Source organism: Patella vulgata, chromosome 3 (genome assembly GCF_932274485.2).
Source record: "Patella vulgata chromosome 3, xgPatVulg1.2, whole genome shotgun sequence".
Taxonomy (NCBI): Eukaryota; Metazoa; Mollusca; class Gastropoda; family Patellidae; genus Patella; species Patella vulgata.
In genome coordinates, this window is record NC_065881.2 from 88,201,251 (window position 1) to 88,219,830 (window position 18,580).

At 37.9% G+C, this 18,580-nt stretch overlaps 1 protein-coding gene across 1 annotated transcript in view; it reads right to left on the minus strand.

Moving 5' to 3' along the window:
• Nucleotides 1–1,044: 1,044 nt before the first annotated feature.
• The window catches only part of LOC130012150 (uncharacterized), a 44,644-nt gene continuing 27,108 nt past the window's right edge, over nt 1,045–18,580 (minus strand). Inside the window, exon 3 of the mRNA XM_056099465.1 lies at nt 1,045–1,050. Coding sequence (XP_055955440.1) covers nt 1,045–1,050 — 6 coding nt within the window. The remainder of the gene's footprint in view (nt 1,051–18,580) is intronic.

Sequence of the window (18,580 nt, forward strand, 5' to 3'; positions counted from 1 at the left end):
TGTGCCGTTCGCACGACGTCATGGCCGCCGTTTCATCGAGCATGTCTGGGACATGCTTGGACAGAGGTTACGTCAACGTCAACAACGTCCTGCCAATGTCCAAGAACTTGCTGCTGCGTTGCAACAGGAATGGGACAATCTGGACCAAAATGACCTTAGACGTCTCATTAGGAGTATGCCACGTCGGATCAATGCTTGTTTGGCAAACAGAGGAGGATTTACCCGTTACTGACTTGGTTGTGATGCTGTGGTAACTTTGCTGTTTGACCCCGGGTATCATTTTACCCTTATAATGGTCAGTCTGTGCCTTACTAAGTCTAACGATCATTTGGAATAAATCGATGAATGTGAACTTCATTTCATTTTGTCATTTGTTTCTTCGTCAGTTTCATTAGGTGACTTTAATAACACTTAAAAATCAAATATCCCCTACTTTTTTTGAATAGTATATTTATGAATTAATTAGAAATGTCCATTCCTGTTACAAACAGGTAATAAAATAATATTATTACACTGAACTCCTTTAAAACCACCATGTTCTTTCAATGGAGTGGATGAAATCAAATGACGAGCTTGTAGATTTGTCTAAACTGTATAACCCAACCCTGGTAAATCGAATTTACAGAGTCTTTATCTTCCAGTCTTTTTTCTGTTTCAGGTGATTTCTATGGTAACGATTTCTACGATGATATATATGATGGTTATGGGGATTTTGATGACGTTTACGGGTTCGATGATGATAACTTCTATGGTGGCCTTCCATTTAACAATTTTGGATACAATCCATTTTTAAATTTTGGCTTCAATAATTTCGGTTATGGAAATTTTGGCTTTGGTGGAAAGAAATAGTTTATTCATTCTATAACTGTGATATAAGTTGATATATCATGTATAATATGTTAACTATGATATAAGTTGATATATCATGTATGTATAATATGTTAACTGTGATATAAGTTGATATATCATGTTTGTATAATATGTTTACTGTAAGTTGATATATCATACCTGTATAATATGTTAACTGTTAAATAAGTTGATATATCATATCTGAATAATATGTTAACTGTGATATTAGTTGATATATCATGTATAATATGTTAACTGTGATATAAGTTGATATATCATGTATAATATGTTAACTGTGATATAAGTTGATATATCATGTATAATATATTAACTGTGATATAAGTTGATATATCATATATGTATTATATGTTAACTGTGATCAATATATCGTGTATGAACAGTTTGAGATAATTGTTAAAGAGTTTATCGTGTTCCATTACTGTATAAAATTACAGATATTATGATTCTTCGCTTGGTGGAAGAAATCTGTATAAAAAAAACCCCAGGTATTATGATTTTCCATTTAGTGGAAGAAATCTGCTCAGAATTAATTCAAACTTTAAAATCATTTACGCAAACTTAAAAGCCTAAATTTTTATAAGATCTTTTTTTGTTCATATAAATTATGTTCCTCCATTTTGTGAAATCTGCTCACAATTATTTCAAACTATGAAATCGTTTACGTAAATTTAAAAGCCTAACTTTTTATAATATCTCAATATCTCTATTTTATTTATTAAACGATTATTTTTAATAAGATTCTTTTTTTTTTTATTTATAAAACGTACTTTTTATAAGATCTTTTTTATTGATGATTAAAATTGTAGTTTTTAAAGTAATCGAAATTCTATTTGTTATCTTTAAAACTAATAATATATTAATATAATATCTCAATATCTCTATTTTATTTATTAAACGATTATTTTTAATAAGATTCTTTTTTTTTATTTATAAAACGTACTTTTTATAAGATCTTTTTTATTGATGATTAAAATTGTAGTTTTTAAAGTAATCGAAATTCTATTTGTTATCTTTAAAACTAGATAATCAAATAAATAAGATGAAACATTCACTTCAATTACTTTATTCTGAGCAAAGTTGTGAACGTTTGAAGTTTTGTTAAGATATTAGGTTAAACAGTCTGGATTACCAACTGTCAATCTTCAATCGGCAGTCTAATGTCAGACATTTTCTAATCCACTCAATCTCTCAGCCATCCAATAGTCTAGAGGGAAAGAGAGAGAGAGAGAGAGAGAGAGAGAGAGATAGAGAGAAAGAGATTGGGTTTAACGTCCACTTGACACAACGTAGGCCATTTCGGGACTTACATATGGTTTAATTTTATTTCAATAATTGGCTTGCGCGTAGGGGTCTTTAGCAGTGGGAGGAAACCGGAGGTTGGACAGGCGACCCTACTCCTTGTCACGTACAACCGGGGATTCGAAACCACGCTAGTTGACTCAATGACACTTATGATACAGCGCACACGTGCTAACCATTCGACCATCCAACCCCTCTAATGTCTACATAAAGACTTGCATAATATTTGAAGTCAGATCTTACACAGTGATGCTTTGATAATTTGTATTTTTTATTTAATGTGTTTGTAGATGAATAAGCCTAGAGGTCAGATCCATTTGGAACACATTTTAAATTAACCAACCAACATGGGTTTTTTTTGTAAATTTAAAGGAGCTAAATCGCTAATATTTGGGACCTAGAAATTGACCCAAATGGGCCGCAACGCATATAATAATGTAATCTGTATATAAACTGATTTACATTCAATTGTTTCCGTTTTGACTCAAATTTCAAATCAGTTATGTCCAGCGAAATACGGCATGTGTCTCAACCCTATAGCAATTTCTAGCGTCTGGTTATTCCAGTCTATTAAGCAGGCTCTCCAGTTGAATATGTCTAGCCTCGTACTTTCTGGTCACTTGTTGCAAATGACGCTAAAACGCACTATGGTACACGATTCGTGTACCAATGGTAAAATGTTAATTTTGTCTTAAATATTGGATATCAGTAGCCTGCCCTTTCTTGGTAAGATCACAACATCAATGTTGATTTGAATTGACAAATAATTCGTATTTTCAACGTGTAAGACTTTGGATGATATTGAGTTAGAGACTTAGCTACTTTAAGTATGACGATGATTGTACGTGATATGCTATCGGCATTTACTCCATGAAAAAAAACCCTTTTTTTGTCTAAATGTATAATTCAAACAAATCTTTTTTTCCTCTATCGCCACTTCTCATCCTACGCAACATTAAACATGTGCTAGAATGGTCAGAGAATTGTTTGAAATGGGAAGAGCCAAGAAAGCCTGTATCATATTTTTTGATGAAATCTGCCTATTGCAAGTCTTTCTTTAGGCTTCAGATGTTATAGAAATTATTAATTAGAACTTTATTTATATGACAAGCTCAAAATCAGCTCTGTAGACCAACGGATGGCTTGGATACAGCTTGGATTTAAACAGCCTCGTCCATTTAAAATTAAATCAATAAATGACTGACCAAGTTAACGTTTACCGCTAGTCGCTGATGTCACTACCGGAAACTGGTGATGAAAGGCTTGCCAAGCTAGGCTACCATAGTCATTGAACATGTTACTTGATAATCGAGTGGAGTTATCGTCTGTCAATCAAACGATCGCCATATCTTTTAGGCGGTGCACAATTGATGCCTATTTCTAGTCCAAACTTCCAACAGTGACAATTTCGTTCAGAATAAAGTAATTGGATTGAAATTTTCAACATTTTCTTTTTTTATCATCTATTTTTGAATTATTATAGCAAGAATGGCCAACTCATTATACAACTCTTAACTAATGTATCTTTAAAAGCTGGAATTCACTAACAACACCCTCTGGGCCACTAATTCATCTTAATGCTCCCAAAGTTCTCGTTATCTGGTGAATTATCAGCGGGATCACAGCGGATTTAAAATCATTAATCATACGTCTCGTGAGAATACAAAGACAGACCATTAATGTGGGTTTATATAAATCTGTAAATTTGACTCATCCGACGTTAAAATGTACTGTAAACCCGTTCTCGCAGCGTCAACGGGCTGGATGTTTGACGGCCCTCACTGCCTGTAAACCCGTTCTAACAGCGCCAACTGGCTACCTGTAACATTCACTGGCTGTTCTACGGTTGAGGAAGGGGGTCCATTTTACAACAACAACATGTTGGGATAGGGGTACATTTTACACCAACATTGTCAGGGGGTTGGATGACCTATTCGTCTAACGTAGATGCGCGGCAGACCGTAGAGCCTGGTTTCTTTGTAAGTCATGCGTACGACCCCAGGCCTATCCAAGTGTCTTAGATCATAAGATCTACTATACATGCTACGTGACAATCCTAAACCAACCCTAAAATCCAAGGTTTTCTCCTGCCATCACCCACTTAAAAAACCCTGTGTTGTAATAATATAAAACACCATATGTTAGTCCCAAAAAGTCACGCCTGTGGGTTGTCAAGGAAAACCTTTTTTGTCGCTCAAGGGTTTGAAAAATTGCTGAACTCCACACGTGTAAACATTGATGTACACATAAAAGTACGCTTGACATTTGGAACTCCGGTCCCCTGGCGACATTCTCTTACCTCATATCACAAACAATAACCATATAAATTAAATTACCGAACGAGAAATTTAACCCTATTTCTATTCAAGTCACAAGATAAGTGTCAAACAAAATTCCAATTCAGCCTTATTTTAAGGCATGTTTATGGTCAAGATTCTATTCTGTTGATCTTCTAATGTTTTCAAATGAGAATAAAGATACGTGAAACTGCCATTTACACATCAAAAACAGAGCATACAGGTCTTCCGTGTTTGTTTATGACACGACTCTAGTAAGTCGTTTACGGTTATTTCCTGATTTGATCGTGAGGATCTCTGATTTAAACATAGTCCCTGTTGCAACATCTTTAATATCTTCCCAAGTGGAGGAAATTAGTTGGAATTACTGTCGAATGTGTTTATCAACAGACCTTAGTTAACACGCTGGCAACATGAAGAGACCTTGATTAAATTGTGTAATCTCTAGTGACACAATCAACACGCTATTCTTGTTTTCTAGTTAATATGGCGAACGACTTCTTTAGCGTTAAATAAATTGAAAGGGATTGAAACACTTTATATTTCTTGCCCAACAGAGATTGCGTGTGTGTGTGTGTGTGTGTGTGTGAGAGAGAGAGAGAGAGAGAGAGAGAGAGATAATTACCTATAATCTTTAGGGATAAAACTAATCTGATTTTTTCTAATGGTATCTTAAAAAAAAAGCGTTGGTTGATTTCCGTGTGTGATGTATTAAATACATTATGTAAATATAGTTCTTTTCATTGCTAAAAGGTAGAGTGTTTGATTTCATATTCGCAAAATACGGCTGTGTTGATATGGAATGAGAGAGAGAGAGAGAGAGAGTTTTAATGCTGATTCACTCATTTCTCAATTTACTAGATCATGGCTCGGTTTCTTTTATCGAGGAGGGTTGGGTGGCTGAATGGTGAGAGAGAGAGAGAAATGGGGTTTAATGTTCACTCGACACAAACTAGGCCATTTCGGGACTAACACATGTGTCAATTTTATTTTAACAATTCGCTTGCGCGTAGGGGTCTTTAGCAGTGGGAGGAAACCGGACGACCTGGAGGAAATCAACGAGGTTGGAGAGGGAGAGAACTGGGATTTAACGTCCATTCGACACAGACTAGGTCATTTCGGGACTAACATATGGTTTAATTTTATTTTAACAATTCGCTTGCGTGTAGGGGTCTTTATGTTAGCCAATACCGAAAAATGTGTTGAAACAGGTGACACCCCTGGTGTTGTTATAAGCTCAACAAGGCATATTCCAATAGGGAGTAAGTGGAGGTGGTCACCTGATGAACTAGAAATAATATCCGACGTTCGACAAAATTCTAACTTGAAAACCGTTTTAACAGTGGGAGGAAACCTGAGGACCCGGAGAAAACCCACGAGATTGGACAGGCGTCCAACCTCGTGGGTTTTCTCCGAGTCCTCCGGTTTCCTCCCACTGCTAAAGACCCCTATGCACAAGCGGATTATTGAAATAAAATTAAACCATATGTTAGTCCCGAAATGACTTAGTTTGTGTCGAGTGGACGTTAAACCCCATTTCTCTCTCTCTCTCACCATTCAGCCACCCAACCCTCCTCGATAAAAGAAACCGAGCCATGATCTAGTAAATTGAGAAATGAGTGAATCAGCATTAAAACCACTTAATACGATGATCAGAATACAATACGTATAACGTCATAGAAACAGACATGATGCTCACAACATGTAACTTAATATATGTCATAGAAACAGACATAATACTCGGAACATATAACTTACGTATCCAGATCGTCTGGTTAATTACACTACAAATATAGACACTCATATTTAACATGTCATGTTAAAGGTGTATTATCACTTTCAACAATACAATACATTAAACTAGTTGTACTTGATATATTCAAACTATCGAAAGGCTCATCAACCTTTAATTCAAACCAGGGCCTAGTTAGAGAAAGTATTTAGCTAGCTTGTTGTACATCACTGAGTTGGTTACAGACTAAGAGTCTGTACGAGTCACAATAAACCGCTGATTATTGGACATTACTTCACGGCTTAAAGGGCAATGTAGCTATTCAACGGAATTATCAGTGAGCTGAAATTTGGCCATGTATCTGCTACCCTCTCTACTTCCGCCTGTTATATATAAAGATAACTTTTGTTGCGTCACCCTCCGTTTCTTCAAATCTTCGTAGCTAAGATCTCTGTTTCACAATTATATTTGGAATGTGTTTAACCAGTTCTATCACATATCTAATATTGTCCTTTAATCCACAGTATATTACACTATTGATTGTTTATTTGAAGGGAGCCATGGTGGCTAGTTGGTTAAGACGCTGGCTCGCCAGCCTGGAGGTTGTGGGTTCGATCCCTGCATAGGCCGAGAAAGTTCATCAGGATTTTCCGACGTGGTTTCCCCTTGTCAGTGGTGCAGAACGGGGGGCCTGACAAGGACAACTGCCTAGTCCTTCGGATGAGACGAAACACCGAGGTCCCGTGTATATATTGGAATGCACGAAAAAGATCCCCTAGCAGTTGGAATTCGATGTAAGAGTAGGCGATAGTGCCGCTGCCCGGGCAAAATTTCCCTCATAGCACACTGTATGGTGTATGCTCGTCTTCATTAGCCCAGTATAGGAGCAGAACAGTAGGACGTTAAACCCCATTTCATTTCATTTTCATGTTTATTTGAAATTTAATTTAAAGAAGAAAAACAAAATATTAACGATATACAATTGATTTATTAAGATTCATTCTATAAAAAAAGGCCCATCAAACAATTTACCCGCCAGTTACAGGTGAGGCTGTTTACATGTTATCCGTATAGTAAGTGCTGGGGGGACTGCACCACACATGATTTACACAAAAAGAAATATATGGACAAGACACAATACGCAGAAATCACAAACAAACGAACAATTCAAATTAGGTGAATGGATCCGGGTGCTAGCCGTAAACGTCCACTACGCTGTACAGTCCCGGGCCTGTGTATGATGCCAAATATTGTGAAATGAGCAGTTCGTCTTATTGTTGTAAATACTGAAAGAATTTGAACCATTTTTAAACCGACATCCCTTTTAGACATTAAACTTTTAAAATAATATTGTAGTTTGAAACATTTTCAATAGGCGGCTTGATCTGACTTTAACCCTGATGTTCTAAAACTCATGATCGTTACTTTCAAGAGATTCAAGATCCTTGCAAGGTTCCTGTTGTCTTACAATATTTAAAGATACATCATGTAAGATGTCGTTAAAGAGTTAGTTATTCTTGCTATAATAGCTCAAAAATAGATAATGTAAATTGAATATATTGAAAATTTCATTCAAATTACTTCATTCTGAGCCAAGTTATCACTGTTTGTAGTTTTGACAAGATGTGTGCATTGTGGTAACCAGGGCACTAGTATATTCGAGACTTAGCCTCGCTTTCCCATTTTTAAATTACATTTTTAAATGGCAAACCGTTCTAATCTAGTTAAAATCTCGAGTATTCGATGCCATCAAGAGTTGATTATGATAGTGTTTTGTTAATAAATGTCTAATTAAAAGTTTATAATTATAACAGTTCAGGCCTAAAGAAAGACCTGTAATAGGCAGATTTAGCTTTTGCATATGTTTAATAACAGACTGCCCAATGGAAATCTGTTATTTAATTAAGATCAACTCATTTTTTAAAAAAAAAAAATCACATAACATACTCCGGGCATTCATGTGGAATGTCGATAACAACGGTGTTTCTTGCATACAGATTTACGTCGAGGGATTACTCGATTGAACGATCGTTCGTCAACCGAATTCTCTCCGTTCCTCGAACGATGTCAGTGGGGCTCACAAGATAAATTCAGTCGGCAACTAAATAGATATTATAATTAGGTCCATAGTGTTATCAAGACGTACTATATAACATATTGCATCTACCATTAACATGCCATGATATCTACCATTAACATGACCTCTATATGACGTACTACATCCACCATTAACATTACATGACATCTATATGTCATGACATCTATATGACATACTAGTATTACATCTACCATTAACATGACATGACATCTATATGACATGACATCTATATGACATGACATACTACCATTCACATGACATGGAAACGATGCACTGAACCAAAACCTATGTTCACTGAGCCTTTTAAAAACACTAAATACGCATGAAGCCTACACTTTCGTAAACCGGAATTTAAATGGCCTGTTTTACAGAATTATAAATGAATATACGTTGTCAACTGTCAAGCCCTCCGCCCTCTATGCTGTGCTATACTAGACGTTGATTGATATGCAGGGTGTGAAATTGCTACCATGTAATTGATTAGAAACACCACTTAAAGCCGTGTTGGTGTTTTTCTACCTTGTTAAGTTAAAGAGTGGAATAATAACACTGACATTTAACTTGACATCATCTTCAGAGTAGAGTGGTTGACTTCTAGGTGGGTAAGTTTAAATCAATACGATTCGTCACAGACCCGAAACTCGACATTTACAAAACATGAAAATAATTCCGGCATTTAGAACAGCTGAAGCGCATCTCGATTACATGGATTGATTTATTGAGTGTATCTACGTTTAGGTCGCAGTGCCTTGTAACATTAACCCGTATAAAAATGTTAAAGTACAATATTGGTGTCAGTCATTATTACATATGTGATAGAACTGGTTAAATACATTCCAAATATAATTTTAACACAGAGATCATTGCTACGGGAGACGTGTAACAAGCACGTGAAGAAACGGGAAGTGACGCCAAACATCATGACAAACACGAGTTGTCCTTCTATATAACAGACTGAAGTAACGAGCGGTAACAGACAAACGATCGAATTTCATTTCACTGATAATTCCGTTGAAGTTGAAAAGTTATTATATGGGACGGTGAGAGGGTATCTCACAATTCAAAAATAGAATTGGCTGTCACTAGATAAGGGACACGAGAAAAAGTAAAAAAATCCCGTGCATTCCCCCGTTTTTATTCATTCTGTTCTTAATAAAAACATGGTAATGCACGGACTTTTTCTAATTTGTTCGGTATCTTTTATCTACTGACAGCCAATTCTTTTTTTGAATTGTCAGATATCCTCGCATAGTCAGATATAACAACTTTTCATCTTCAACGAAATTATCAGTGAAATGAAATTCGATCGTTTGTCTGCTACCGCTCGTTACTTCAGTCAGTTATATAGAAGGACAACTCATGTTTGTCATGTTTGACGTCACTTCCCGTTTCTTCACGTGCTTGTTAGACATCTCCCGTAGCAATGATCTCTGTGTTAAAATTATATTTGGGATGTATTTAACGAGCTCTATCACATATTTTATAATGACTGACACCAATATTGTCCTTTAAATTCGTTTACAGAAATGAAATGAAACGAGGTTTAACGACCCACTGTTCTGCTCCGACTGTGCTAATGAAGACGGGCATAAGCCATATAGTGCGCTATGAGGAACATTTTGCCCGGACATCGGCACTATAATACGGCCTGATCTCTTTTCGTATTTTGTGTGCGTGTTTCGTTACATCCGAACACTAGACATTGTTCATTGTCAGGCCACCTGTCGTGGACCACTGACAAAGGGAAACATCGCCGAAAAATCCAGCGGAAATTTCTTAATCAACACCCGGAGTAAATCCGAGAGCCCCGGTTAGGGAGCCAGTCTTACTCACTGAGTTACCACGGATCCCCTAATCAAATATAACCCTAATCTGTTAGACCAAGTCAGTACCTATACACCACTCTGCACACTGAATATGTGTAGACGATTCTCGATTGATTATTGACCAGGTTATAACCATCAGATGGCGAATGTCTATTTTATAGATTAAATGGAATGATTCATTGGGTTTACAACGTTTGGGTCATATACATTTTAACCTAAAACACCTTCACCACATTTATAACCTCTGCTATCTACATGTCTACGGCCGAAACGTCCGTCTATCAATAGATTAATGACCATTCTTAATTCTTTTTGAATAGGGGGTTGGATGGCTGAATGGTTAGCGTACGCGCGCTGTATCATAAAGACTCATTGAGTCGACTGAGGTGTTTTCGAATCCCCGGATGTACGTGACAAGGAGTAGGGTCGCCTGTCCAACCTCGTGGTTTTCTCCGTATCCTCTGGTTTCCCCCCACTGCTAAAGACCCCTACGCGCAAGCGAATTATGTAAATAAAATTAAACCATATGTTAGTCCCGAAATGACCTAGTTTGTGTCGAGTGGACGTTAAACCCCATTTCTCTCTCTCTCTCCCTCGTTTTGAATACCCAGTCTATACATTCCGTGTACTAAACAGCATATTGGTGGACAGCAATCGTTTCACCATCAACCGTGGTCGTCGAACGGTAAGAACATTGATCGTTCAACCATCAACGATGGTCGTCGACAGTGATCCGTTCCGCGGTCGTCGAACGGTAAGAACATCGATCGTTCAACCATCAACTGCGGCTGTCGAGCGGTATGTACAGTGATGGTTGTAACATCAACCGTGGCTGTCGAGCGGTAACGACAGTGATCATTGCAAAGTCAAGTGATCGTTCCACCGCATCTGTTGAGCGGTAAGAACAGTGATCCTTCCACCATCAACTGTCGAGCGGTAATGAGGGTGGTCGTCGAGCGGTAATGACCGTGATCGTATCACCGTCAACCGAGGCTGTCCAGCGGCCAGGACCTTAGACTATGATAAGAATATCCCAGCGCTGACCCAGAAGACTCTCAGGGTTATTCAAGCGCGTTCTCCGCTTCTTGCAGGAAGCGCCAAAAGGGGCTGACAATTATAGAGTTCCATGATCATTCCGATGAGACAGAAACTCGTATAATGCTTAATATCTCATTGCTTATTTCAATTCAATACTGAATCCTATCTGATTCTGATTAAAATACAGATCTATGATTCGTTCCGGTTTTATTTTGTATACTTTCTTTGTCTAGCCCAGTGTTGTGAATACAAGTAAAACAAAATCTTGAACTATAACAAACGAAACGAAATAGTACCTCTGCTTTAATTTTGAACTATAAAAAACGAAATGAATAGTATCTGTGTTTTAATAAAAAGATGTTCTGTGGATTTTTACTCGAGCTGTGTTTAAAAGTAAGTATGTCAATACATGTAACTGTGTGATGTGTTTATGTAATTCAATAATTATTCCTTCATCTGAAATTAAGGCATAAACATGAAAACACATTTACCATAATTGATCATCGTTTTATAAATTATAACTATTTCCTATTTACATGTATAATAACTTTATTTTATAGTGTAATACGTCGTTTTATGACTTGATGTAATTCTACTATATGCTTGATTAAGCACAGGATATGACTATATACAATTAACGGTATAATATATATATATATTATATATATTATATATATATATATAAAACCAGTTCGATTACGCCTTGAAGAACACAATGATTTCCAACAAGCTTCGTCAAGTTCGGTCTGGAACAGCTGATCCGGGTCACAATCCAAGCGTCGCCAAGTTGCATCCAAGGAACTCGGGTTCGTGTTACGAATGAACCGCGCACAAGAAAAGAGAACGTGGTCAGTGATTAGAGCCCATGCGCATTCGGCACACATCGACGGACTCCGTTACCCTATATCTGACCTTGGCTGTATGACGAAATCCGCCATTGGATTAAAAATGGCAGCGCCAATGAAGACGCCTGTGATCTTGTTTTACTTTCAAGTTTAACCAATTTTCTTTAAACAAAGGACAGCTTTGCAATGAAAGCTCCACACTCTTCGAACGACGTCATTTTGAGAACTTCATTCTAAAAGCGGCATGTTTTCCTAATATGTATGGGTTGTTGTTGTTCTTAGTGTTTAACGCCCGCTTCCACCGAATGTGATATCGCAGACAAGATATTGTATGGGTGCAGCTATATATCACTTACCGTCATACAGTCGAGGTTAAGATGTAGGGTGTCGCGGTCTCCCGAGGTTTGCCGAATGAGCCCATGCGATGACAGCGAATCATTTTTTCCAACGTTGATTCCTATCGATGTAATCTTACTAAAGTTTATGTTGATTACGATGTCTGAGACAAAATAATATTGATACTGCCATCTGTACAATCCATTCCTACCTTCCGGTCAACCAAGTCCTGTCTTACGGTCAACCCAGTCCTGTCTTACGGTCAATCCAGTCCTGTCTTACGGTCAATCCAGTCCTGTCTTACGGCCAATCCAGCCCTGTCTTACGGTCAATCCAGTCCTGTCTTACGGCCAATCCATTCCTGTCTTACGGCCAATCCAGTCCTGTCTTACACAATAGAGGGGGTGGGGGGTATTATTGAAACATTAGCATGCCAGTTTTGGCACATGAAGGAGGGGGGTAATTAAAATTCCTTATCATGTCAACTTTGTTTAATCCCAAATGTTTTTTTTTTTTATTTTTTGTTTTTTTTAAACAATATTTTATTCAGGTTGTCTGCATGGGATTGGGGAACAGGCTTATTATATACATAATGGTCTTTGGGATGGGTACGGTTAGTGTTCGGTCAAGGTTTCCCCCATAATACCATTAAACAAAAAAACAATAAAACGGATAGCTATTATTTACACTAAAACTTCTTTTGAAGCATAGTCGTTTGGATAGGACTAGAAACCGAGTACATATTGGCGTGCACGTAAAATGGCCCCATGCAGTTTGAATTCAATATAAGGAGACGACGTAGCAAACTTGCCCTCATAGCACACTGTATGGTCGATGCCCGTGTTCATTAGCCAGGTCAAAGGAGAACAATAGGATGTAAACTCCATTTTATTTCAAGCCAGACCGTCTATCTTGCTGATTAAAACCATTAAAGATCTAAGGGGTTAGAATTCCGATTGAATGCCTTGAGACCGCAGCAATTATTTCATTATTAACGTTCAATTTACGAGCTGCACAAATGAAATTCCGTCTTCATTAGCTCAGTTCGGAGCAAAACAGTAGGACGTTAAACCCCATTTCACAAATGTATTTTAAAGAGACTATATGTCTAGCTCAACGTATGTGTGGGGTTCGATGGCCGAATGGTTAGCCAGTGCGCGCTGTATCATAAGGTCTGTCATTGAGTCAACTGGCGTGGTTTCGATTCCCCGGTCGTATTCCAATTCTCGTGGGTTTTCTCTGAGTCCTCCGGTTTCCTCCCACTGCTAAAGACCCCTAGGTGCAAGCGAATTATGGAAATAAAATTGAACCATATGTTAGTCCCGAAGTGACCAAGTTTGTGTAGAGTGGACGTTAAACCCCACCTCTCTCTCTCTCTCTCCAACGTAGTCGGGTAAAACTAGCATGCGAAATATAATCGAGCGCAAACTTATTTACGTTCAAATATGGTCACATTTGTTGTTATTTCTAATCAGTTTTGCTTCATTCATCCAGTCTATAAATTGCTTGTTAGAGCTTTAACTCCTTTAAGTTGGGACCAATACCTTACTTCCTAAATACCAGGGTGACAGTACCTCTTTTAGTGGTTATTTCCTAAACACCAGGGTGATAGTACCTCTTTAAGTGGAAGTTTCCTAAATACCAGGGTGATAATACCCCTTTAAGTGGAGATTCCTAAAGTATAGTCAGGTCTTTTCGCGGTTTTTTTAGCCACAATACGCGAACTCTCTAGAACATCGGATATCCAAATGGACACCCGTGAAATTTAAAAATTTAATGATGACATGGATATTCGAGATATAGACCCGGTTAACAAGTAACGCTACTACGATCAGGGGCGCCGGAACGTCGCGGAGGTCAGGGTACCAAAAGATAGGGGGTTCCGAGTGGTTCTCTTCTCCGGCCTCTAGAAAATTTTGAAATTTGTCAATTCCGAGAACGCTGTTTAGAGCGCCTCTAGCATTCCAAATTTCAACATAAGACAAAAGCCTGATTATTCACAATTTTCGTATCATGAGCAATTCATCTCATGAAAAATTATTTTTTTAATTTGACATTCAATACACTAATCATCATCAAGAAAATAGAATAAGCTTTTTGAACGAGACAGTAGATTTAGAGACACGATTCTTGCAAGAGAAAGTGTTGACGAGACACTATACTGAGACTATAATCGAATGAGAGTGCGAGAGACGGTTCGCGACCGACGAGAGAGAAATTATATATCTATCATTTAAAAATGAATAGACTAGTAAAAATGTTGAAAACTTTCATCAATAGGGCATGGGTATACATGTATACCACAGAAAAAGGCAGGGTACCATTTATATACCCTGGTTCCGGTCGCCCCTGACTACGATAATAAATAATATATCCTACAGCTTCAATCAGCAATATCTTCGCCAAGAAAACAAATTTAAATAAAATTTTCAATATTTATTTTGCATTATCTATTTTAAACTGTTGTGACCCGAGTTCACAAAGGATTCTCAGACTTAAGTTAAACATACATTATGCATGAGCTAAATCTGCCTATTGCATGTCTTTCTTTAGGCTTCAGATGTTATAGAAATTATTAATTAGACCTTTATTTACACGACAAGCTCAAAATCAACTCTGTAGACCTACGGGTGGCTTGGATACAGTTTGGATTTAAAGATTGGAGCTAACATTTACCGGAAAGTGGTGATGAAAGGCCTGCCAAGCGAGGCTATCATAGCCATTGAGCATGTTACTTGATAATTGAGAATATGTGGGTGCAGTTATCGTCTGTCAATCAAACGATCGCCAATTCTCATATACGGTGAAGACACAATTGATGCCTATTTCTAGTCCAAACTTCCAATAGTGACAATTCCGTTCAGAACAAAGTGATTTGACTGAAATTTTCAACATTTCCTTTTTTTATCATCTGTTTTTGAATTATTATAGCAAGAAATGGCCAACTTTTTATAAAACTCTTAACTAATGTATCTTTAAGAATTTACCTAAAATTGTTTAACTAAAATAAAACCCTTTATCAAACTGTTGTTGTTTTAATGTATAAAATACCTTAATAAGAAACTATGTACAAAGCTTTGTGTTTCTGGATCAAAGATATATCTTATAAACAAGGGGGGGTGGATGGCTGAATGGTTAGCGTGCGCGCACTGTATCATAAAGTCTGTCATTGGGTCGACTGGCGTGGTTTCGAATCCCCGGTTGTACGTGGCAAGGAGTAGGGTCGCCTGTCCAACCTCGTGGGTTTTCTCCGGGTCCTCCGGTTTCCTCCCACTGCTAAAGACCCCTACGCGCAAGCGAATTATGTAAATAAAATTAAACCATATGTTAGTCCCGAAATGACCAAGTTTGTGTCGAGTGGACGTTAAACCCCATTTCTCTCTCTCTCTCTCTCTCTTATAAACATTGATTGAAAGTTGAGTAAACTCTTAACTTAAATCTGAGAATGCTTTGTGAACTCGGGGCCCGCGCTTTATCTAAATATAACATAATGCTTCTTTGTATTACAGATGGTTATTTGTAGAAATACATTAACATAAATTATGACGTCACATTAATAATGATATCATTGTATTAATCATATTAAACATGCATTATGCAAGAGCTGAATCTGCCTATTGCAGGTCTTTCTTTAGGCCTGAAATGTTACCTAAATTATTAATTAGACATTAATTAACTTATCCAGGTCATAATTGACTCTCGATGGCATCGGATTTCTCCGATATTAAATAGATTAGAACAGTTCAGCCATATTTTGATTTAAGCTAAAAATGGAGGAGCGAAACTTAGCTTCAAACAACCAGTACGGTGGTTGAAATTATTGCACACGTTATGTCAAACCTTCAAAATCCTCGCTCGCAATAGAGTAATTTGAATGACATTTTCAAATTATTCATTTTACATTATCTATTTTCGAAATATTATAGCAAGAATGGCTAGCTCTTTATCTAAATCTTACATAATGTATCTTTAATCAAACGAGATAAAAAAAAACTAGGTGTAATTTAAACCGGTGACATGCACTTAGAAGCGACGGGTAAATTGGGAATGTCTGAAATAAAAACTAAGTTCCTGCATGATAAAAAAAACTCTTGATAGATAAATTATGCCGTAGCGCCACTGTACCGGCTAAATTTTCAAAAGAGAGAGGGGGTGGGGGAAATGGGGTTTAACGTCCACTCGAAACAAACTAGGTCATTTCGGGACTAACATATGGTTTAATTTTATTTCAATAATTCGCTGGGTCGTTAGCAGTGGGAGGAAACCGGAGGACCAGGGGAAAACCTACGAGGGTGGCCAGGCGAAACTACTCCTTGTCACGTACAACCGGGGATTCGAAACCTCGCCAGTTGACTCAATGACAGGCGCACTGGTTAACCATTCGGCCATCCAAGCCCCCTTTTCAATAGAGAACACTGACTGATGTATGTCTGTGGTCAGTGCTAAATGCTAAGGTCCGTTCAATTTTTCGTCATAGGTCACGAGATGCAAAAATGGCTATAGCGCTAATCCCAACACTGGACTTAGCCCCAATGCTCACCCTAACCCTAACCTACAATCCCGCCAACAATCACGTGCCCTAACCTTATTTACACCTCAGCGACCTTGAGAAAAATTGAGCTGGCCTTAAAAAATAGAGTTGATGGTGCAGGAAAGTAGGACTTTAAAATAACTTTAGGAAATTAATACGTGTGTGAATAATTCGCATTTCTCTCCATGACACGTGTCGCACTGAAATGATTGGATCCAGTTACATGTGAATATGGCACCAACGTTAGTCTTGAAAAGGTCATTCCATTATTTCTCTAATTACATTCCACGTGGGGTCCGTTTTCATCCTTTTTTGAAGTGACATGTTCCATTCCTATATATAATATTCTATTTGGGAATTGACATTGGGTTACGCGAACAAAAAAGGTAAAATACAAGAAATGGGTTAAGACGCGCACATGTCGCTTTTCGTTAAATATAATTAAAGAGACAAAATGAAATGAAATGGGGTTTAACTTCCAGCTGTTCTGCTCCGAACGGGGCTAATGAAGACGGACATACGCCATACAGTGTGCCATGAGGGAAATTTGGCCCGAACAGCGGCACTACGGCCTACTCTTATATCGAATTTCAACTGTCAAGGGATCTTTTACGTGCACGTCAATGTGTACACGAGACCTCGGTTTTCCTGCCATCCGCTCAACTAGATAGCTGTTTTTGTCAGGCCCTCTGTCCTGTATCACTGACAAGGGCGATTCACGCTGGAAATTCAGATGAACTTTCTCGGCCAATGCAGGGATCGAACACCCGACCTCCAGGCTAGCGAACTAGATTGATTTTAGTGCTAAGCCAATCAAAATTGAAGTATCTACTAAAATTTGGATTTTATCTTTAGTTAAAATTTCGTGAAACAGGGCCCAGGCCTACAGTTTATACACACACAGTGGAGCCCTTCAATATGGAATGGACGATATGGTTACATTATCTCTAAACGACAACAGCGTGGTAAATGTTGATATGGTGAGCCCGGATACAATTCAGGCCCGGCTGAGTTGGGAGGGGGAGGGGGAGGGGGGAGGGATACTACTCTTTTCTCCGGGTTATTGCACGCAAGTAATTATGCCGTTAGATACAACGAGGTCTGATTTTAAAATAGAAGTGAGACTTCTAGAACAGAGGCTTTCAGTAGAAAACCCTGTATGCTCTACTGATACCTGGGTTGAAAGACCTCCACTTGTTCGATGGATGTAAGGGAGGGGACAGAATCTGAATTTTCCCCCCAAAATAATTGCAGGTTACAGATGGTGGTGCCGGTCGTCTGCGAGAGGCGAAGGAGCAGGGGTTACCATGTAGTACCCCCCCCCCCCCACACACACACACACACCCACACACCCACACACACCCCACTTAAAGATAATTTGGAAAATTTGACGGTCGCAGATACGTTTTCCTGGCGTGAATCGTGATAGTGGGGACCTAGCATTAAGACGGTTGTATTAACATCTTATATTTCTATGCAACACCTGAATGGTTTGCGCAAATAAAATTAATTGTCAGACCGTTTATGCCCCAACATGTTTAAAAATAAAATAGATATTTGAGTAACGTCCTTGTTAAATAAGTGTGCCAATAATAATACAAGTATATAATATAAAGAAGAAGATGATTGACAGCAACGATAAATAAATTCATTATTTTTACATTTGGGGCATGACGTAAATTTTAATTTTTTTAATAACCAGAATCCT